This window comes from Pteropus alecto, unplaced genomic scaffold (assembly GCF_000325575.1).
Source record: "Pteropus alecto unplaced genomic scaffold, ASM32557v1 scaffold20, whole genome shotgun sequence".
NCBI classification, from domain to species: Eukaryota; Metazoa; Chordata; class Mammalia; order Chiroptera; family Pteropodidae; genus Pteropus; species Pteropus alecto.
This window is the reverse complement of record NW_006436298.1, coordinates 25747137-25769409: the sequence shown is the minus strand read 5'-3', so window position 1 is coordinate 25769409 and position 22273 is coordinate 25747137. Positions and strand designations below refer to the sequence as shown.

At 39.7% G+C, this 22273-nt stretch overlaps 1 protein-coding gene and 1 long non-coding RNA gene across 3 annotated transcripts in view; one reads left to right on the top strand and one right to left on the bottom strand.

Annotated features, from left to right (window-relative positions):
- Positions 1-916: 916 nt before the first annotated feature.
- Positions 917-3807, bottom strand: LOC112480609. The gene is made up of 2 exons (XR_003046695.1): positions 3673-3807; positions 917-1910 (listed from the first exon to the last, which is right to left on the bottom strand). It is a non-coding gene; the product is annotated as an uncharacterized LOC112480609 (long non-coding RNA).
- The window catches only part of ERAP1 (endoplasmic reticulum aminopeptidase 1), a 32306-nt gene continuing 13833 nt past the window's right edge, over positions 3801-22273 (top strand). Inside the window, exons 1-8 of one of the 2 annotated variants that reach the window (XM_006913237.3) lie at positions 3801-3929; positions 9509-10049; positions 11852-11990; positions 14503-14637; positions 16882-17002; positions 17723-17877; positions 18218-18331; positions 19505-19636. In XM_006913237.3, coding sequence (XP_006913299.1) covers positions 9523-10049; positions 11852-11990; positions 14503-14637; positions 16882-17002; positions 17723-17877; positions 18218-18331; positions 19505-19636 — 1323 coding nt within the window. In that variant the 5' untranslated portion in view covers positions 3801-3929; positions 9509-9522. Of the gene's footprint in view, positions 3958-9508; positions 10050-11851; positions 11991-14502; positions 14638-16881; positions 17003-17722; positions 17878-18217; positions 18332-19504; positions 19637-22273 lie in introns of both variants that reach the window. The other variant, XM_006913236.3, reaches the window with a different exon arrangement.

Genomic DNA, 22273 nt, shown 5'->3' with positions numbered 1-22273 from the left:
CTGAATTTCTCAGGGTGGAGATCACAAATATATAAATATTTTTAAACAAGTTTACTAAGTTATTTTGGTACATTATTTTGCCTCTACTCACTGCAGCTATTAATATGTAACTGATAAAAGAGAAGGGGATAGAGACAGAGGCCTTCAATAGTTTGGACATTTTATTTGCTTTGCAGTGTACTATAGAGATTAAATGAATAATATAAAATTTTACTATACAGTACTATGATTTTATGATTTTTATCCTGTAGAGTGGGAAATGTTGGACTGGATTCTATAAAAGTTTAGCAATCTACCACCAGGACTGGGAAGCAAAGAGAAAAAAAAAAATAGCACAATGTTACAGAAACAGAAGGGCTGGATTTCTCATGAATTTAACTAGAGTTTCATTTTTACATCTTTGGCTGATCCACCTGCTCAGTCCTAGATGCTTTCCCTCCTCATAATATTGGCGAGTAATGGATACCAGCCAAGATTCTCAAACTTCTGTCCTGAGATGGATTTGGGTTGGCCCTGCTTCTGGAGCTGGTTAGTACTTTGGATTTCTCCAGTTTTTTTCTCAATTATTCCTTCATCGATTATTTTCCTGATCTATATATCCTTCTCTGCCTCAAGGACATAGACTGTTCACATCCTTTGGTTAAAATAACAGAAATACCTTCAGTGCGCAGTAACACTGATGTGGCAGGCAGATTCTTCCATCCTCCCTCAGTATGTGAGAGAGCATGAGAATTGTTTGATAGCACGAGGCTGTGGTTCTTTAGGAAAAAACAGGAGACAAATCTATTTTTTCATCCCAATATTCTAATTATTCCTTTTTGCATATACGAAATTATACTCACTCCTGGCTGGATAACTCATTCTTTGTGCAGTTGCTGTGGCAGAGGGTGACATAGACAAGATAAAGCATGAATACTAGGTTTTCTGAAGTAAGATTTGCTTTAATGTTTAGTTTGACAATATCAGGTAAACTCTAACATCTCAAATAATATAGGCACAGGGCTGGATTTTATAAGAACTTGACAGGATTCATCTAGACATTTGTGAGATTGGTTTGAAACAACAGAGCCTTACTGACTGTGATACTTTACATCTTTAATAGATTCGTGGTTTTCTCTTGTGTGTCATAGATAATTTTTATATAACTAAGCTATGATTTTCCAGTAGATAAATGGGCAATGAGCATAAACATATAATTCTCAAAAGAGGAAATAAGTAAAAACATCTAATCAACATGTTTAATCTGCATCAGTCTCATTAGCAATGAAAGAAATGCAAATTTTAAAATATATTATTATGATGATTTACCTTCTTACTGAAATGAGCAAAGGGAACAGCAATAGGAATACAGAGTGATAACGAGGGAGGGAAGAGGACCCACTTTTCCCTCGATTCTATCAGGCTGCAAGAACTGGAGACATGCTCAGGTTACCTTAGGTGGCAGTTTATCTAACAGGTGTCTGAGGAGGGAGGGAAAACGAGAAACATGTGATCAGTCCTCCAGTCTCCCAGAATTCTCTGCAGGACCCAGCAGTCCCAAAAGCCTGACAGCAGATTTGGCCACTTGGTAAGAACTCTAGTTTTTTCCACGAAGCTTGCACCCATTGCTCCCTTCTCTAGTGCTTGCCATAAGTGTGACTCAGGACTCTTTCCGAAGCCTGACTCAAACTGGCTAAATTGAGAAATGAATTCATTGGTTCTCTTGACTGGAAAGTCCAAGAGTTGGACTTGCTCAGGACAGCTGCACCCGAGGACTTCAGTGAGGTTACTCCTTCTGTCTCTGTCTCTGTCACCTCTGCTTTCCTGTGAATTAGCTTAACTTTAGAGCAGGCTCTCTTCCTGTGGTGTCCCCTGGTAGGTCACTTTCCATCTTCAAATCCTCACTCTAGAAAAATTGAGCTCCAAGATACCTACACAAATACATTGCAAAGATCCAGTAAGAAAGAGTATTATGTAAATTTATTTCATAATTTATTAGAATTTATTAGTCGTTATAAGCTCAGTGTCTGTTTTAGAACAGTCTATCTTTTAACTTGGCATCTATATCGTCTTTCCTGTTTCTGATTATTAATAAAATAGTATAGATTTTATTGAGCAGAGCTGTCCTGCAATTTGACATATAGGAAAAAAAAAGTGTCATCTTCTGTACCAAGAATATCAAGTATGAGGGGCATTGCTATTCCTTTTTAAACTGATATTTAAAAAATTGAGTTCTGGGGCCAAAGGAGCCTGTGGAGGTGTCTCAAGGACCACAGTGTATGTTGGCAGGGAGCGGGGAGGTAGGGGTGTGTGGGGGGCGGGCATTGGGAGGCAGCTGGAAAAGACTGAATGGGTAGGGCTGTTCCACTTAATTGGAGCAGCTCTGCTTTTGTGTGTTTTCTGTATCATGATTCTAAGTAAGATAATATATCAAAAAGGAGTATAGTAATATCAAAATGGCAGCAGCTTTGGGAGCAAAAGGGAAGAAATAAGCCAAGTGCTGATATGAATCGACTAAAAGCTAATGAAGGCAGAACTGATTTGATCAATTAGAGCAAAATTGAACCTCTCTTGATTAAAATCCGGAATCTTTTTAAAAACTGTATTCAAAACTAAAGGAAACTATCGCATTAAAAAATGTAAATATAAAAGCAAAGAAATACAAGAGTTTACTGGATAAGAAGCTCTCATCTGAGCAAATTGGGATCACTCACTGACACCTGGAGGCTTTGGAGGCTATAGCTAACCACTGACACCCCTGTCACAATTGTGAAATTACCTGATCCCAATGCCCTGGTTCTTGTTGAATTTTAGTAAACAAACAAACAAACAAACAAAACAAAACAACAAAAAAAACAACTTTCTTTGATCCCACTCTGGTTGGGCCTGGAGACAAGGTGTTAATTTTATATTACAAAATGTCCTTGACTGGAGGGAGTATGCAGAACAAAATATGTTTTTTGAAAGGAAGCATAAGATTAGAGAAAAAAGAATGGAGAAATACTGTTTCAGTGACTTGAAACACTAGTTCTCAAAGAGAAGGAAGGTAAGAGGGAAGTGACAGGAGAAAGCCTGAATATAGTAGGAGAAAGTCCCAGAGGGACCACGCACGGCACTCCCACCAACTTGGAGCATTTGGTGAGTATGAACGTGTGTTTTCTTGGCTTGTTACCTCATTTACACTCAACTGTTTAAAGACAAACTTTTTTTGTACATTTTAAACAAGGGGCAGGGTAGAAATGGTTATTTGATTTGAAAAAAAAGAGACGTTTTAATGTGGGGAGTAGCAAATTTTGGGGGTCCAAATCCCCCATGGGGAGTGGTGGGCAAGTTCCGGGGGCCATCTATAACAATGCTTCTTCCTTTGAGGCGTTTCCTAGTGAAATCCTTTACCCAAAGCCCAGAGGGTTCAGAATTTTTCAGGATCAAAGAATTTGTCTGGGTTCGCGTGCCTTTCCGAGGCAAGCCTAAAGCTCTCAGCCTATTTGCAAAGACGAGATGATGGACACCAGTTGTGTCCAATGGGGGTGGAGCCCGTCCTGGCTTGGTAGGGAAGCGAGCTCCGGTAAGGCCTTGGTCTCCTCCAAAACACCCGCCCTCTCAAGTCAACAACCGCTGCCACACATGAAAAAAATACCCACAGACACACGCAGAGAAAATGATCCACATTCAGAAAGGGGCGCTCCTTCCCACCTGGTCCCCCCTGTATTGCAACCTCACTGCTTCCCTGGTGTGCAGCACTCATTCGTGAATTCCCCTCTTGGGAACGGTGGTCTCCTCCTGCGGAACCATTCCTGGGCCTCCCCTTCCCCAGCTCCGACCTTAGCGGGGCTCCCCGCGCAGCTGCCAGGGGTCGGGCCCACGCGCCCTTAGGGCCCGCCTGCCGCTCCCCCGGTTCCACTTTCACTTTCGGTCCTGGGCCGGAAGAAGCAGGCGGCGGTGGAGCGAGGGTGAGCCGGCGGGGTCCCAGACCCCCAGGTACTGCGTGCCCATGCCCGGTGCGCCCAGCGGGGAGGAGGCTGCCTGGCCGGAGAAGGGCGCATCCGCGGCGTCCCACCAGTCTCCTCCCGGGAGGCCTGGGGCGCGGGGGCGGGGGAAGGGCTGGCAAACTGCAACGCGTGTCAGGGTAGAGTCGTGGGGCCTCGGCCCAAGTCCAAGGGGAGGGCGGCGGGGTTGGCGGCCGAGCCAGCCTGCCAGGGTCCCTCTCCACCAGAAGTTAGAGAGCACAGGGCCGGCGCGCCTAATTCGAGCCTAAAGCTACGCCACTTCCTGACAAGCAGCAGCCTCCCTCTGCGCTCCGCCTCGTGGGTGGGTTACTGCCAGCTGTCCCGTCCTCCAGACTCCTAGGAGGGCCAGTTGGAGGGTTGGGTAGGTGGTGGGGTCCAGCAGAGGATGACACCTTGCGAATAGTTGCCAGAGAGATGAACATGGCTTTGGGTTTATTATTGGGCTGGTCGGGGTTGGGAGCGAGATCAGCGTCCGTGTCTTAAGAATCTTCAGTTCTCTCCTTGCTTCTGTACTTCTTGCCAGCGATTGTCTGTTTTTATTTCACTCTGGCCCTAGCCGGGTTCTATTGAGATAAAGCTCTCAAGTTTGAGCGAATTCATATTTCCTACCTATTGTTTACCAGCAGTGACAAGTTATTATCTGTGCTTTTAAATTTCATTGTTCAGAACATTTTGAAAGAAAGTCCATTATCTCTCAATGATCGATTTCGTATTCCATAGTGTCCCAATAAAGGGAATGGTGAGCTAACCCAAAACTAGCTGCCCCTGACTTCCTGTGTGAGTGGGAAAAGTCAGAATTACCAAAGGCAGACTAAATAAAGTTTCTAAAGTAAATAGAACTCTTCCTGACTGTAAGTATATTTCGGTACTCTGCTATTATTACACTTTCATTGACAACACTGACTGTGAAAGATGCCTTGGTAAGATCAGATGCCAAAGAAAAATATTTTTAAAAATTTTAAAGGAATATAATTGTATTAACCAATATTACCCCAATAAACTTAATTTAAAAAAAATTTTTTTAAAGAAGTACAGTCAAGTGCAGGAAAGTCCTTTAAACCCCTGTCTGTACTCTAAATCTGTGTATTCAACTGCCTTCTTGATATTTCCCCTTGGATATCTCATAGACATCAGCACAAATTAAACATACTAGTAAATGAACCCCTGATTCCCTCTCTTTCCTTTTAGATCTTTTCCACTTCGAATCTTTGCCATCAAAGTAAAGGGCACCTATGACTACCCAGATGTTCTTTCTAGTAACCTGGCAGCAATCCTGATGCGTTTTTTTTCTCTTACCTCCCACTTCAGAATCCATCCACCTCCCTGTGTCTCTGTGTCTCTGTGTCTCTCCCCTCCCCAGCCCCCTCTCCTTCTCTCTGTTGGCACCACCCCAGTATAAACCACTAACTTACTTCGTCTAGACTACTTTCTAACTGGTCTCTTAGCCTTCACTCTTCACTCTTTCTCCTTTCCAGTTCTCCTTGTTCCACACGGCAACCAGGGTGATTTTCTTAAAGTGTGAACTGGATCCTAAGATCTCCAAGATCAAAACCCTCTGGGTTCTCATTGCTCTTAGGATAGAATCCAAACTTCTTCGCAGGCCTACAAGGCTGCATGGTGATCTGACCCCTGCTTAACTCTCTAGGTGCATCTTTCCTGCTGCATGCTGTGTGCATCAGGTTCATTGGCTTTCATAACCGGCATTCTCTACTACTTCTGAGCCTGCAAATATGATTGCTGTTCCCTCTGTCCGGGGAACTCTTTTCTTAGCTAACGTGAATTTGTCCTTAAAATCTCAGCTGAATATATGAGAACCCCAGTGTACATTGGTGTGTCCTGTTATTCTCTTTCGGTATATGTGTATGCTTTTTCCTTCATAGTTAATCGTTGTTGGTAGCTATATATGTGTGTGTATATTTGTGTCAACTTGTTAAAAATCTCTTCCCCACCCCCCACCCCACACACATACTGTAAGCTCTTCAAGGTCATGGACCTGTGCTGTCTTGTACTGCTAGTGGCCAGCAAAACTCTTGGCCCTCAATAAATATTTGCGGAATGAGTGATTGAAAATATTTTAACTCAGTCTTCCCGACCATCTGTGAGACAGCTGTTAACTCATATTACACATGAAGAAAATGAAACTGGAATTAAATCACCTGCCCAAGGTCACACAATACAGGGCAGAGTAAGAACTCAAAGCCAGGCTTGCTTTTCTGACTGTAAGCCTTGTACGTGTGGGTGTGTATCAAATAATATATAGTTATGCATTATATACACACATATATAATTAATGTAGTTATATATGTATGTATATGCATATATGTATTCTGCCATTTATGCTGTCTGTATTACATGTTCCATTGTGGTTTCCTGGCACTGCATCCTCCTTGAGATGCAACCATGTTCTCTTTGGCCCCCTTCCCTCATGGACTCAACCCTGCAAAGTCTTCGATGCAAGGTCCCACTGCCAACCCCTTCAGCAGCCCATGGGCCTTGCTGTCAGCTCAGAACCAGTTGGAATTTTTGGATCTCCCCTTGGCTGTTGGAGAACACTCAGGGACTTCCAGAATCCTCACATGCTTGAACCTACCACTTTCACTGCACTCTCAACCATCTTGTGGCATGAACCACACCCACTAAGCTATTGCCATCAGAAATTCCAAATGGAAGCATCACACAAGTTCTCTTTATGTCTGGTGCCCCAACTTCAAGAGAAACCTACCATTCTCCCCCTGCCCTGAGATTCTGCCTGAGGAGGTAGGGGCAGGAACTCTTTACTATTTTGGTGTTTAATTTTTATTCTTTTCCAAATTGTTCCAATCTTCTGTGGCTGGAAGCATCCTTTAGTTGGTTCCTAGACCAAAAAAAAAAAAAAAAACTCAGGGACTTCCAGAATCCTCACATGCTTGAACCTACCACTTTCACTGCACTCTCAACCATCTTGTGGCATGAACCACACCCACTAAGCTATTGCCATCAGAAATTCCAAATGGAAGCATCACACAAGTTCTCTTTATGTCTGGTGCCCCAACTTCAAGAGAAACCTACCATTCTCCCCCTGCCCTGAGATTCTGCCTGAGGAGGTAGGGGCAGGAACTCTTTACTATTTTGGTGTTTAATTTTTATTCTTTTCCAAATTGTTCCAATCTTCTGTGGCTGGAAGCATCCTTTAGTTGGTTCCTAGACCAAAAAAAAAAAAAAAAAAAACCCGAACAAGCAAGAAACTCAAAAACTAAAAAACCTGTTCTTCCTGTCCTGTCTCTTTTCTGTCTTATTTGGGTGGTGCCTTTTGAAATGGGATTATGGTGTTTCCTGGTTGCCTGTGTCTACTGTGTTGGTATTCTTTCTGTTCAGCCTGTGGATCTGCTGCATGGGGAGGGGGAGGTAGGTGCCTTTAACTATGTTTGGTCAGGATGGAAAATGAGGGGTCAGGAAAGCATGTCAGTAATTACCTTGAACTAGTATCCCCCCACGCAGGTCTCAAGGGATAAAACCAGGGTTTAGCAAGGATTACCTAGTAGCTTCTCAATCTGGCTCTTCAATAGAATTTCTCGCTCTTCAATAGAATTTCTGGGAAGTTTTTAAAAAAAATTCTGATGCCTTGATCTCATCCTCATAGATTATTGTTTAATTGTTCTAGAGAGGGATCCAGGCAATAGTTATTTTTAAAGTTTCCTAGATGACATCAATATGGAGCCAGAGTTGAAAACCACTGACATGGAGGGAGAATCTCATGTACCACGATTATTTTGAGGGATCCACATTGCATTACTACTCCTCTCATCTGATCCAAATGTCCAGGAGCTAGAGGAGCTTGAGGGAATTAGGGATAATTCCCTGGGCTCACCTGGCAGGGATCTGTCCTGGCAAACACCCATTAGAAAAGTGTCTTTGTCTTAAGAGAGAGAAAGAAGTTGTCTAGGTTCTCGGGGCATGGATTGCCAACTCTCTTGAAATTCACATTCCTTTTGTGTCCTGTGGCCTTTAAAATAAAGTGCAAAACAGGGTCTGCAGCATGACTCTCAGCATGCTTTGAGCATAGTCTTGTAGTCACTTGCCTACTTGCTTTTTGAAACATGCTCTGTCATGTTCTCCTGGGGTTCCCTTCTGTCCACATTGGTTGCCCGAACAGCCCCCTACTTTCTCCCTTTGTGCTTAAGCTCTTTCCCAGCTTTGCTCCACTTAGTATGGTTTTAGTGCTCTCCCTTTGTTTCCAGATCTGACCTAATCTTGCAGACCCTACTCAAATGCTGGTCTTGCATGGTAGCATCCCAGAGTCACTTCAGCCAAAATCGCTCTCGCTTTAGAAATATCATTCCATTCGCACTCTTTTTTATCATTCTTCTTAAAACACCCCACACTTTTTCTGTTCTGTCTCGTTATTTGTATATGAATGTTTTTTGCCCTTCCAGGTTTTGAAGTTCTTGATTGTGGGATTTGTGTCTTGTGTATTATTATATCCTGCACAATGCTTAGCACATGGCCTCCTATGTAGCAGGTATTCAATACATTTGTCAGATTGATTGTAAGAGAGAATCCAGGTGACTGTTGTGTTTGTCACACATAATCATGAAAATCACCATAAACTGTTTAAGTAATTCCTAGCTAAATAAATATTAAATTAACTTTTGGAATGACAATTTGACAAAGATACTGATGTTTCTAAAGGTTACCGTTATGGATACTTGCTTCCCCATCCCACCCCCCATTGTTACTCTGCATCTTTGTCACCTTGGTATACTTCTTTTGTTTTAGAAATTCTAGATTTGATGGGTGGAAAGCAAGGCTTGTTCCCTACTGCAGAAGCTGCAAAGTCCAGATTCTTGCTTTCACTACCTCTCTGTCTGGTATGGACACCTTACCTTGGCTCGGACAATCAGAGTACAAAGTTGGGACTCTGAAGCTGAAACAAGTAATGTAAATTAGCAGGGGCCAGTGAAGAACTCATTCTAGAGGGGCCTGTGGTAGTGTCAGCATCTGATCTCCAGGGCAGTAGGGCAGCATCCTCTAAGGTCCAGTGTGGGTGGGGAATGGTCACCTGGTAGTGTCAGCATCTGATCTCCAGGGCAGTAGGGCAGCATCCGCTGAGGTCCAGTGTGGGTGGGGAATGGTCACCTGGTCAGATGTTTCTCTGATGTGGTACTGGCTGTGCATCTTTGCCTTTTTATGGACCTGGTTACCCAAATGTCCTGGTAACTCTGTGGCCTATTTAATGAGCTATTCAGGATCCTCAGCCAGAGCTTGCTTTGTTACTTTCAACCAAGAACCCTACTGATAACATTAATTTTAATTTTGAAAACTGATGATGCTTTTTAGTAAGTGCCAATGATTTTTGCTAACCATGAACTAACTTCTTTTGTGAATCAATAACATAGGGAAGGTAATTTTAAGTTCGGGAAAAGACCCAGTACCTTTGAAAGTTCGTATCTATATTTGCTAATTCTGGGTGGATACATTCTGAAAGTATGCTGTCTTGATAATATTTTAGTGATTATTATTATTATTTTTTTTTTTTGACGTAGTTTGAGCAAAGAAGATGATATTTCTGCCCGTGAAATGGCCACTTGGAACCAGGTCATATCTATTCTCTTCACTGTTGATTCTCTTAACTGCATCAACTTCTTCCTGGTGTCGGGGGACTGAAACTACATCTCCAAAGGCTAGTAATGGAACACCATTTCCTTGGAATAAAATGCGACTTCCCGAGCACATCATCCCAGTTCATTATAATCTCATGATCCACGCAAATCTCACCACTCTGACTTTTGAGGGAACCACAGCAGTAGAAATCACAGTCAACCAGCCTACTAGTGCCATCATCTTGCATAGTAACCACCTGCAAATATCTAAGGCCACCCTCAAGAATGGAGCTGGAGAGAGGCAGTCTGAAGAACCACTGAGAATCCTGGAATACCCACCTCATGAGCAAATCGCACTTCTGGCTCCCGAGCCTCTGGTTATTGGGCTCCCATACACAGTTGTCATTGATTATGCTGGCAATCTTTCTGAGAATTTTCATGGATTTTATAAAAGCACCTACAGAACCAAGGAAGGGGAAGTGAGGTATTTTTTTTCTTCTTCTTCTTTTTTTAAGCTTCAACTGCTACCCACACTACATTATTTCAGATGGATTCTTTTAGAATTCTGTGGGTTGTTCAGTTCTTCCTTTGGTTTTCCTTTTGGATCTTCTTTGCAGAGTTAGAAATGGCAATAGTCTATTCTCCTTGTTTTTTCAATCTTTTTTCATTCTGTTTAACCAATTTTCTTGCTTCCAATTCTACCAGAGTAAATACCTATTTGTTTATTTAATTAGACTTCTGGGATGTAATAAACATTTTAATTCTCTTGGTCTATGTATTAGTTTCCTAGGGCTGCTGTAACAAAGTACCATAAACTGGGTGGCTTAAAACACCAGAAATTTATTGTCTAACAGTTCTGGAGGCTTGAAGCCCAGAATCAAGGTGTGAGCAGGCCTATGCTTTCTCTGAGTAGAATTCTCCCTTGCCTCTTCCTAGCTTGTGGTAGCCATTGTTCCTTGGTATTCTTTGCCTTGAAACTACATCAGTCCAGTCTCTGCTTCTGTTACCACATGGCCATTCTCCAAATTGCCCTCTTCTTATAAGGACTCCAGTTATATTGGATTAGGGCCCAACCTGATGGCTTCATCTTAGGTTGATTATATCTGCAAAGACCCTGTTTCTCAATATTTCACATTCACAGATACCAGGGATTAAGATTTCAATATATCTTTTTAGAGGACACAATTCAATCCAGAACAAGAAATAGTTTCCATAGAGGAAATACTTTTCTCACAGTGAAAACTTTATTAGGGATCCACACTTGTCTTGCTTTAGTTCTGTTTTTAAGGAGGTAATTTATTTGGGGAGATATTGTACTGAATTTTAAAATATAATTTTATTTGTTAATAGATTACACTACTTATTTTTCTGAGTTCATATTATTTTTTTTGAGGGTAAAAAAAGTCAGATGCTACCAAAAAGAATTTTTAAAAAATAAAATTTATCCCTGATAGCTTCTCAAGGTAACCACTACTTATATTTTAGGGGAACATCCTTCTAGACTTTTCTCTGAATATGCATAGTTTATGTAACTGGAGTTGTTAGGTTTTTTGCTTTATAAGAGAGTTTTAAAATATGTTAATGAGATGTTTTACATAAATGACTATCACTATACATCATTTTAATGACTTTATCAAAATATATGTTCACTGATTTTTTAAAATTAATCCTCCATAGATGGAGATTAGGTTGTTTTCAACTTTTCAGCATCTGCAACACTTGGGCGAACATCTTTGTAAATCATTTCTTTGGAATAAATGCCTAGAAGTAAAATTGCTAAGTCAAAGGGTCTATAAATAAATATTTGATATCCCTTGACATATTCCTTACCTCTAACCAATTCTGTGTATTTTTGTTATCTTTTTAGAGACAAAAAGCCAATGGATATCTTTCTTTAATTAACATTAATTATTGAGGAAGTTGAGTAGCTTTTTATATATTTACCATTTGTAAAGATTCTTCTTTTGTGAATTGCCTTTTTATGACCTGTGCCTGCTATTCCACTTGATTGCTGGGTATATTCTTACTCATTTTAAGAGCTCATTATCTGTTAAAGCTATTAACCCTTTGTCAAATAACTTTTGATCAATTTTGCCAGCTTTTTACTTGTATTTTAACTTAGTTTTTGATAGCTTTGTCATAGAAAAGATATTCTTTACTGGTGAAATCTATAAATCTATGGTAGATTTAAGAATTAACACACACACACATACACATACACACACACCTATTTTAGAGTCTTTGGCGCTTCATGCTGTATTTTTATTTCACTTGCTATAATTTTAGGATACTTGCATCAACACAGTTTGAACCTACTGCAGCCAGAATGGCCTTTCCCTGCTTTGATGAACCTGCCTTCAAAGCAAGTTTTTCAGTCAAGATCAGAAGGGAGCCAAGGCACTTTGCCATCTCCAATATGCCATTGGTGAGTCTGAACTCCTGTGCATCTACTCACAGGAAAAATCCATTGATTGGCTGTGACTTGTATTACCCCAGTGATAGTCAACATTCAGGGCACCTGCTTTGTTTGCTTTATTGCCTGACAAATTGCTAACTTTTCTTTTTCATTTTCAACCCATGCTTTTGTTTCAAGCAACAATTTATTTGTAGTCATAGAAAAAATTATCCCTAAAAACATGCAAAATTTCAGTTATGAGTGACATTGTAGGCCATCAATGCTGATAGGAGGGACTTTTTATAAGGAATTCAGGTCAGGTTTAAATGTGAACACCCTTCACGAAACACTTTCACCTTCATTTTCTCATATAATCTTTTAAAACGACTTTGAAAAGAAAGCTTTGTCGAATAAGGCCATATTTCTAGTATATAGTTTTTTTTTGTTTTATAATTTCTATATACTAATATTAACTATATAATTTAACCATTTGCATGAAATTGGGCAGACAGAAAAAGGAAAAAACTGATCTTTTCAGAATATTATGGTACTAAAGGTTAAGTAATGATAGGTAGCTCAGTTTCCTTTAAAGAAACCATTGTTCTCCAATTTCAAAGCAGCTGTGGACAGTGTTTCCTCTGAATTTGGTGAGAAGATGACTGTGCCAAATGAATAAAACTCAGTAAATGCCATTATTTTATGATTGCGGTGGCTTAGAAAAAACATCAGCTGAGTTCATTCTGCAATGGAAGCATATCAGCTCTTGAAGCACACGCATCCTTTGTTCAGAGAGGCTCACTGTGGATGAGGCTCGGGGTTGACTAGGCTTTCCCCAGAGTCCTGAAGGCTGTTCCGCCTCATCCCCGTGCAATATCTTCTCGTGAAGGGACCCAGAGCACTACAGACCGGCCTCTAGTACTTCTCCACCTTTGAAACTCGATATCCCCCACTAAATACCTTAAGGATCCCTTCCTCAAACAAGATTCCAACAGGCCCCCTAGAGGGCCGTCCCCTGTGAAAAGAGTCCTTCTGCAGATCCCTGTCAGACAAGAACTTTTGTCTTCTGTATTTATATGTAAAAAGATGAGAAACAATTGCCATTTTGCTAATACAAATCCGAGATAGAGAACAGGCTTTCTTAAATTATGGTTCTCTCCCCCAGTATTATGGTATTGCTTCCCTGGAATGGGAGTAAGTCTGTAATTAGGGAATTACAGTCTTAGGAGAATAAAGGAAAAAGGAGAGACTGAGGGAACAAGATCGGTGGAGAAATTCATAGGCTTGCAGGGGGAAGGCCAGGAGCCCCAGAGGCTTCACGAAGTTGCTGGAGTCTAATTCAATGGATATACAGGACCCACTTGTTGAGAATAGGAAAATCTCTAACATAATCTTGCCCCTTGGACAGGAAAGCCCTCACCTTGGCAAAACAGGTGTGGCCTGAACTCAGGCCGCAGACATGGAGTTGAGGGGATGAGCAATGGATTCTCAAAGGATCTTTTTGGAGGCAGAAAAGAAAATATACGATTGGAAGATATAAGTGTTTGGGGCAGGAGTTGATCACACTTAAATTTGAATCAGTTTAATTAGTTTACTTTCCTAATAATTAGCACAACTTCAGGAATGGAAATTTTGGTTAAAGGGGGCAGAGGGCATTTTAAAAAGAAAAGTTAATTTTAGCTCCTTCAAGTGTAAACTCAGGTTGGCTATCAGAGTTAGAGTTTGAATGACCAATGGATCACCAGCTGGTGGGTATTAAGAAGGACCAGGGTACAGAAATAGAGGTGGAAATTAGGTTACAAGAAATACGCATGTGTTAACAATGGATCCCCAGGCTAGTTAGGGAACCTGCCCCAGTGCCTTATGTTAGCTGAGGTATTGGATTTTCTTCTTTGAGAGCAGACCTCTTAGATTGTACCTCCATCACCACCACCCTACTCTGCAAGGCTGCTTCCTGGTTGAACTTAAAAGCTGATTCCAATGAAGCAAATCAAAGTTCGGAGGAGCTTTGCAGGGTCAGGACCAGGTATGGGTTACTTTCAATTGTTTGGAAAACAGAAGCTCTTTTTAAGTTGCATATGGTTACTGCCTAATTAAATTAGATATTGCAGTTGCAGATAATTCTCATACTTGTATTTAAGGACAAGTGGACTACATCTTGGCAAAACCAGCAATCTCAGTTTTGCTTTGTCCCATTCATGTTCTCCATACCCATGTACCAAATATGAGTCAGTTTACAGTTATCTGGATTATTTAAAAGAAATTAAGTGGTAATGGTCGCACAACTTTGTGAATATAATAAAAAGCTTGTGAATTGTGTACTTTAAAATGGCGAATTTTATGGTATATGAATTATATCTCAGTAAAAAACAATAGAAGAGTTGGGCCTTAATACCTATATTGGATAGAGACGTTTTAAAATAATTATACAAATGTCATGCCACATACTTTTAATATTATACCTGGTAGATAGGAAATCTCTATAAAATGTTTTCGATATATTAGATAATTGATTAGTTGATAATTTAAGTTATTCTAATTTTAGGTTAAATCTGTGATTGTTGCTGAAGGACTCATAGAAGACCATTTTGATGTCACTGTGAAGATGAGCACCTACCTGGTGGCCTTCATTATTTCAGATTTTAAGTCTGTCAGCAAGATGACCAAGAGCGGAGTCAAGGTAAACCTGTGATTGCCATATAGGGTGACCAGCTTGTCCTGGTCTGCCTGGAACTGTCCTGGTTTTAAAACTGGAAGTCTACATCCTGGGAACCCCCTCAGTCCCAGGCAAACCAGGATAGTTGGTCATCCTGTTGCCACAGATGCTCATTCATATATACGGTGAGTTTCTAGTAATGAAAACACATGGAGAGGCTTGGCCTGGCCTGGGCCATGGTCCTGGCTCCACCACTAACTGGCTTTCTGACCTTGGCCCTGCTCCCTTGGAACTTATTTATACTTCTTTAAAGTATAAATTGGACTAGATCCTGCAGTGGGTTCTAGTTCCAAGGTTGCTTCTGGCTCTGCAGTTTAATAAATAAATGAGGTATTAATAAATAAATGAGGAAATGAATGCTACTGACTATCTGAGCAGGAGATTTCTGGCTGAAGGAAGAAAGGAAGATAGAGCAGTCTGCTTAGGGTATTAAATGGCTCTGGGGGAGCCTTTGGGCCAGGAAATACTGGAGAAAAAGATTTCAAGGAGCACTTGTCCCTTCTCTTTGTACCATTGTGTAGTGAGCAACCTATTCACTGTATGCTGTGGGCTGAATGTAAATAAGTCTTTTTGGTGAGTAGGGACAGGACACTTTATTTGAAGATACCTCATTTATTTGTGCTGGTTTTCACTAAGGCCCGAATAGTTAGGGTTTCTATGCTCACTTGCCTTTTGTTCCTGTAGGGCTGAGGCTTCTTATGCTTGTTGAGAGATCTCTACTTTCCTGGGGATTTGAAGGTGGTCCTTGAGGCTCGGATGTAGGGAGTAGTCTAAATTGAGCAGTGAAACTCAGCAAAAACACTCACTCAATTTGCCAACTATTGTGAATCTTTTATGAGTGATTCTTTTTGTAATGTCTTTTTCCTACTGTAATATCGAGGTTTATAATAAGAAATACATATTTGGTCTTCCTCCGGATTTCGGCACAGAGCTAAAACCCTCAGTTTCCTAAGGGAGTGATTAAGGTGTCTCTTGTTATGTCATTAAGGTGATCTTTGGAAAGTCCTTAGGTAACTTAAGGTTGGGGGCTGGTTTCCAGGAACCAACCATATGATTGGAGAGTTGGAACTTTCAATCCCACCCCCTTTACCTCTAGCTGCCGATTGAGTGCAACCACTAAAGGTCAATGATTTAATCAATCATGCCTGTGTCCATGCCTCCATAAAAACCTAAAAGGATGGTCTGGAGAGCTTCTGTGTTGGTCAGCATGTGGAGGTGCTGGGAGAGTGGTGTACTAGGAGAGGGCACTGAGGCTCTGTGTTCCTTCCCCATATCTTGTCCTATGTATCTCTTCCATGTGGCTGTTACTGAGTTATGTCCTTTTATAGTGAACCAATAATCTAGTAAGTAAACCGTTTTTCTGAGTTCTGTGAGCTGCTCTAGCAAATTAATCGAACCCAACTAGGGGGTGTTGAAACCTCCCATTTATATTGGCTTAATTCAGAAGCACAGGTGACAACCTGGACTTGCAACTGGCATCTGAAGTGGGGGAGGGGACAGTCTTATAGAACTGAACCCTAACCTGTGGAATCTGAAGCTATTTCCAGTTAGTGCCAGAATTGAGTTAAATTGTAGGGTACCCAGCTGGTGTTGAACTGTTTGATGTGCAGGAACCTCCTTTACACACACCCACATCGGGATTAGGTCCCAGAACCCTTTTACATACTAATGTTTTTGGTCCTTTTATATCTTTAAACATATTAAACATACATTTTATATTCTGTCTGGTAATAGTAATGGCTGAAGTGTTTGTGTATCTGGTTCTAGTCTTTGGTTTCTACTGGCTCTTGGTCGTGGTGTCTTGTTCCTTTGTGTATATTGTGATTTATGTCTGTGAACTGTAGTACCTGAGTTGAAGGTGGATTCTTCCACAGAGAATTTTGTTTGCTCTTGTCAGGTGACTGGGGGCACTTACCAGCCTGGGAACCACTTTACATTATTGGCCAGGTTTTGGACCACCTGGTTATTGTGAGCCCAGCTGCTAAACGGCCTGAAGTTTTACTTTTAGGTACAAATTTTCTGAGGAGGTCTCCCATTCTTTCCCATACGGGACCAAGGTTTGAATAAGATTTTTTCCCTTGCAGTCATTTTGGGGAAGGGGGTGGTTATTTCTAGTTCACCCTTATAGTAAGGGTGTGATCAGTCTTCTATATAGTTGAGAGAGGCCACTGGGATATATGAATAACTTTCTTGTACCTTACTCTCCAGGTTTCTGTGTATGCTGTGCCAGACAAGATAAACCAGGCAGATTATGCACTGGATGCTGCAGTGACTCTTCTAGAATTTTACGAGGATTATTTTAGCATTCCATATCCCTTACCCAAACAAGGTAGAGGTTTTGCACAGATATTACAAATTTTGGTATTTAATGACCCCAGTCATTGATTATATCACCCTAATTGGCATCCCTGTGGTTATCTCAGCAGTACCTTGTCATTAAAATCCTGGCAGGTGTCAACCATTGGATCAATCCTACTCACCCCTGATTTATACAATAAACTTATGATAGTAAAAGCAGATCTTGATGCAGTTCCTGAGGCACAAGGCATGGAAATAATTTGCCTTTGGACTTTAAAGAGAAACTCAACTATACTGCAATTTTTTTATTATCAGCACATACTTGGAACATAGATGCTCAATAAATTTTTTTGAATGAATAAATTTACACAGAATAAGAAAATCTGCATTTCTTTCTTATAAGACCCCCTTAAAACTATTGTTTGAAGTTTTTAAGTGAATGGGGGTCTTGGGCATTCAAAGTAGGGTGGGTTCTTGAGGCAGTTAAGATTATTCAATCCCAAACTCCTTGTCAGAGTTTGAAATGGAGTCTGGAGGCTGAAGACCCAAGTCTGACTTTGTCACACAGTAGCAAAGTGACTGAATGAGTCACCAAGCCCCTTTTCTCCATTGTGAAAGGTTCTTCCAGCCTAGAATTCCATGATTCTGCATAGGCAGCTTAGATTTTCTTATGATCTCTGTATCTGTTCATTCTGAAAGTTAGTGTGTTTTGGCAATGTGTAGCTTATATTTTTATTGCTTCTTTCCCAAGATCTTGCTGCTATTCCTGACTTTCAGTCTGGTGCTATGGAAAACTGGGGACTGACAACATATAGGGAATCTGCACTATTGTTTGATGCTGAAAAGTCTTCTGCATCCAGTAAGCTTGGCATCACGATGATTGTGTCTCATGAACTCGCCCACCAGGTATAGAGCTCAATCACACTTTTTAAAAAGTGTTGTTTACTGCATCTGTTACCGCTTTTACAGGACGTGTGAGGCTATTCACATATTTTACTGATGATTTCTACTGTCTTTTTTCTGTAGTATTTCTATAAACATTAAGTACCATGTTTTATAATGCATGTTGAAAGGTTTTTTTTCTTTTTTACTTTGATAAACTATTATATAAATATATATTGACATCTTTATAACAGATATCACACATATAAAATGTTTCCTTCTGAAGGCCTTATGTTTATGGCCAGGTATGTAATCCAATCTCTGTAGACACGTGTGAATAATCTGAGTAATGTTTTCCTTTCAGTGGTTTGGGAATCTGGTCACCATGGAATGGTGGAATGATCTTTGGCTAAACGAAGGATTTGCCAAGTTTATGGAGTTCGTATCTGTCAGTGTGACTCATCCAGAACTGAAAGTTGTAAGAAGTAGTATTTTTTTACATTTTAGGTTAATCCGTTGTTTTATTCAGTGTTGCTGGAAAATATTTACTGATCTTTGATTATAGAATTTGTAGATTAATAACTTCCTTAGGAGTTTAGATGTGAATTGTTTTCAAAATGCTAGAGAACTTTAAAGACATATCTCAAAGGCTAATTTCCAAACTGGATTGTGAATCTATGATTGTTATCAAATTGAGTGTTAAATTTTGTCCTCCCTTAATAATCAGAGAAATAGAAATAATTACAGCCTCTCTGTTCCATGTCATTTTCCCAACCTCCAGGCTACTCACTGAAGAAATATTAGGTACAGATTCTTATTATTTCAGTAGAGAATCCTACTTGCCAAATCAAATGGATTATGCTTAATTAGGGTAACTGCTCATTTGATTGTATATGAACCTAGACTCATGGGCCACAGATTTAATGCTTTGGAACCTCTACATGTTTATTTTAAAAATCATGTATTTAACTTGTGAAAATCACATGCAGTAAAATTCTAAAAACTGCGTAAACTATGTAAAAAAAAAAAACCTTTACTATAATGACTTTGATTTGTGCATATTCATTTTTTCAACTTTCATCTTCCTGTATGCATAATTGAGTTATATGTACTTATAATGTACATATAATTATTATACTACAATGGATCATAAATATTTTTCTATGTCTCTACATAATCTTTAAAAATGATTATGTAAGTATATTATTCTGTTGAATCATATGCCCTAAACAGGTTATAATTGGAATTTGTTCTTCCATTTTTTCTTTGACTACACAGTTTTAAAGCTAAATTCCTTTGCTTTAAAATAGTATAAATGATGATTGGAGATGTTGAAATCACTATACATTTTAGTTTCTTGGTTTGTTGCTGTTTATCTATAGGCATAATGGTTTTTAAGTTAATATGAAATTTAAAGTAGTAAATATTTAAGATAAAAGAAACCTAAAATGTTTACCTAAAGTCATTGTTTCTTGGATGCTCTTTAGAAGACAAATTTTATTTCATTATGTAAATTCTATAAATATGGAATACATTGGACCAGAAGTTTGAAGTATAAACATATAACCCTAGATCAAACCTCTATCCTTTCATGTTTTTCATCTAAATATAAATCATAGGTGATATTGTCTTTTTTTGTGTGTCTCAATAGGAAGATTATTTCTTTGGCAAGTGTTTTAATGCAATGGAAGTAGATGCATTGAATTCCTCACACCCTGTGTCCACACCTGTAGAGAATCCTGCTCAGATTCGGGAGATGTTTGATGATGTTTCTTATGAAAAGGTAAAAATGGATTATAAGGGTGCAGTTTGGACACTAAACTTATAAATACTGGGATAGAGAGGTTATAGACAGTGTTGTGGAGTGGCTTTCCCTTCATAAGAAGCACCCCAGAAGGAATGCCTTCTATTCTGACCAGTGCTGGCTGGAGTTCACTCATTTAGGTCTAATTTGCAATTTGGCTCATAATCTAAAGATTACATTATAGTCAATTCTTCATTTACTCTGTCATAAATTGAAAATTCATGCCTATAAGAACCCTGCCTTTTATTTATTGTTCAACAAATCTGTATTGACCATTGATTTTTATACTAGGCAAAAATTCTTGCCCTTGTGTAGCTTATCTTTCAGCGCCTTCAGGAATGGTTTGTATTGTTTAACTTGGGTCCCCAGACCCTGGGCTACAGACCAGTACTAGTCTGTGGCCTGTTAGGAACTGGGCCACACAGAAGGAGGTGAGCAGTGGGCAAGGGAACAAAGCTTCATCTGTATTTGCAGCCACTCTCCAGCACTAGCATCACCGCCTCAGCTCCACCTCAGATCATCAGGCATTAAATTCTCATAGGATCACTGGTCCCTGATGCCAAAAAGGTTGGGGACCGCTGGGTTAACTGTATAGTATCGTCTTGTACAATGTGTTTAATAACAGAATTGGAAATTGCTGCCAACACTTAATAATTGAGAAATATTATATAATCAGATTTCTTGGCTTATCTTGGGGGTGGAGTAAGAAGGGTTCTGGTCACCTTGGGCCTGTATTTCCCTTGGCAACATAGGCTGAAGCTAAGTCAATGGCTCCTTTTTTGTGAGATCAGAGTTCAGCTTTTTCAATTCTTTTCCCACCCATTCCTGTTGTCTTCTACTGAGGCAGAGAATGTATCATTTATCATTACAGTGGCTATTGTTCTTAGCAAAGTATTTCTAGCATGTTTTTGGAGTAGAGCAGGGGAGATAAAAACAAATATAAACAGACATGTAGGTCAATGGAACAGAATAGAATCCAGAAATAAACACACACATATATGGTCAATTTATGACAAAGGAGCTAAGAATATATTATGAGAAAGGACAGTCTTTTCAATAAATAGTGTTGGGAAAATAGGACAGCTACATGCAAAAGAATGAAACTGGACCCCTATCTTACACCACTCACAAAAATTAACTCAAAATGGTTAAAGACTTAAATGTAAGACCAGAAACCATAAAACTCTTGAAAGAAAACATAGGAGAAAAGCTCCTTGACATGGGTCTTGGCAATGGTCTTTTGTACGTGACACCAAAAGTACAAGTGACAAAAGCAAAAACGAGATCTACATCAAATTAAAAAGCTTCTGTACAGCAAAAGAAAGAAAATGAAAATATCACCTATGGAATGGAAAAATATTTGAAAATCATCTAATAAGGGATTAATATTCAAAATATATAAAGGACTCGTACAACTCAGTAACAAAATCAATCTGATTAAAAAATGAGCAGAGGAACTGAATAGACATTTTCCAAAGAAGACATAACAGGTACATGAAAAGATCCTCAGCATCACTAATCATCAGGGAAATGCAAATCAAAACCTCAGTATCACCTCACACCTATTAGAATGCCTGCTATGAAAAAGACAAAGTGTCGGCGAGCATTTGGAGAAAAGCAAACCATAGTACACTGTTGGTGGGAATGTAAATTGGCGAAGTCACTGTGGAAAACAGTATGGGGTTCCTCAAAAAATTAAAAATGGAACTATCGTATGTTCCAGCAATTCTACTTCATTTCCAAAGAAAATGAAGACACTAACTCCACATTGCAACGTTACTTACAATAGCCAAGATATGAAAACAACCTAAATGTCCATTGATGGGTGACTGGATAAAGGGTGTATGGTGTGTATATATACGCAATGGAATATTATTCAGCCACAAAGAATGAAGCCTTTCCATTTGTGACAACATGGATGGACTTTGAGGATATTATGCTAAGTGAAATAAGTGAGAGACAAATATTATGATCTTACTTATATGTGGACTATTAAAAAAAATAAGCTCATAGACACAGAACAGATGGGTGGTTGCCAGATGCAGGTCATGGGAGGTAGGCAAAATGGGTGAAGGAAATCAGAAGGTACAAACTCCTACTATAAAAGTCATGGGTTTGTAATGTATAGCATGATGACTAGTTAATGAAGAATTGCATGTTTGAAAGTTGCTAAGAGAATAGATCTTAAGGATCTTAAGATCTTATCACAAGGAAAAAATTTGTAAGTATATGGTGACAGATGTGAACTAGACGTATGGTCATCATTTTGCAATAGGTACAAATATTTAATCATGTACACCTGAAACTAATGTTATATGTCAGTTATATCTCAATAAAATGAAAGTATCAATCTTATTAGCAGGTATATGCACTTCCTGTAGACATTCAGGAATCCAGGCTTTGCCTGTCTTGTGACCCCGCCATCCTCTGCAGCCAGAGAGAGAGAGAGACTACCTCTACCCTGAGGGAACCTAAGAAATTCCCCCAGAAAGGAGACTTCAAGTTATATCTTAAAAGATAAATTGAGGATTTCTCAAAAAGAAGTAGGAAGGGATTTCTAGGAAGAGGGAATCATAATTTCTTAGAAAAAGATGATTTAAAAGAAGGGTATGTTAA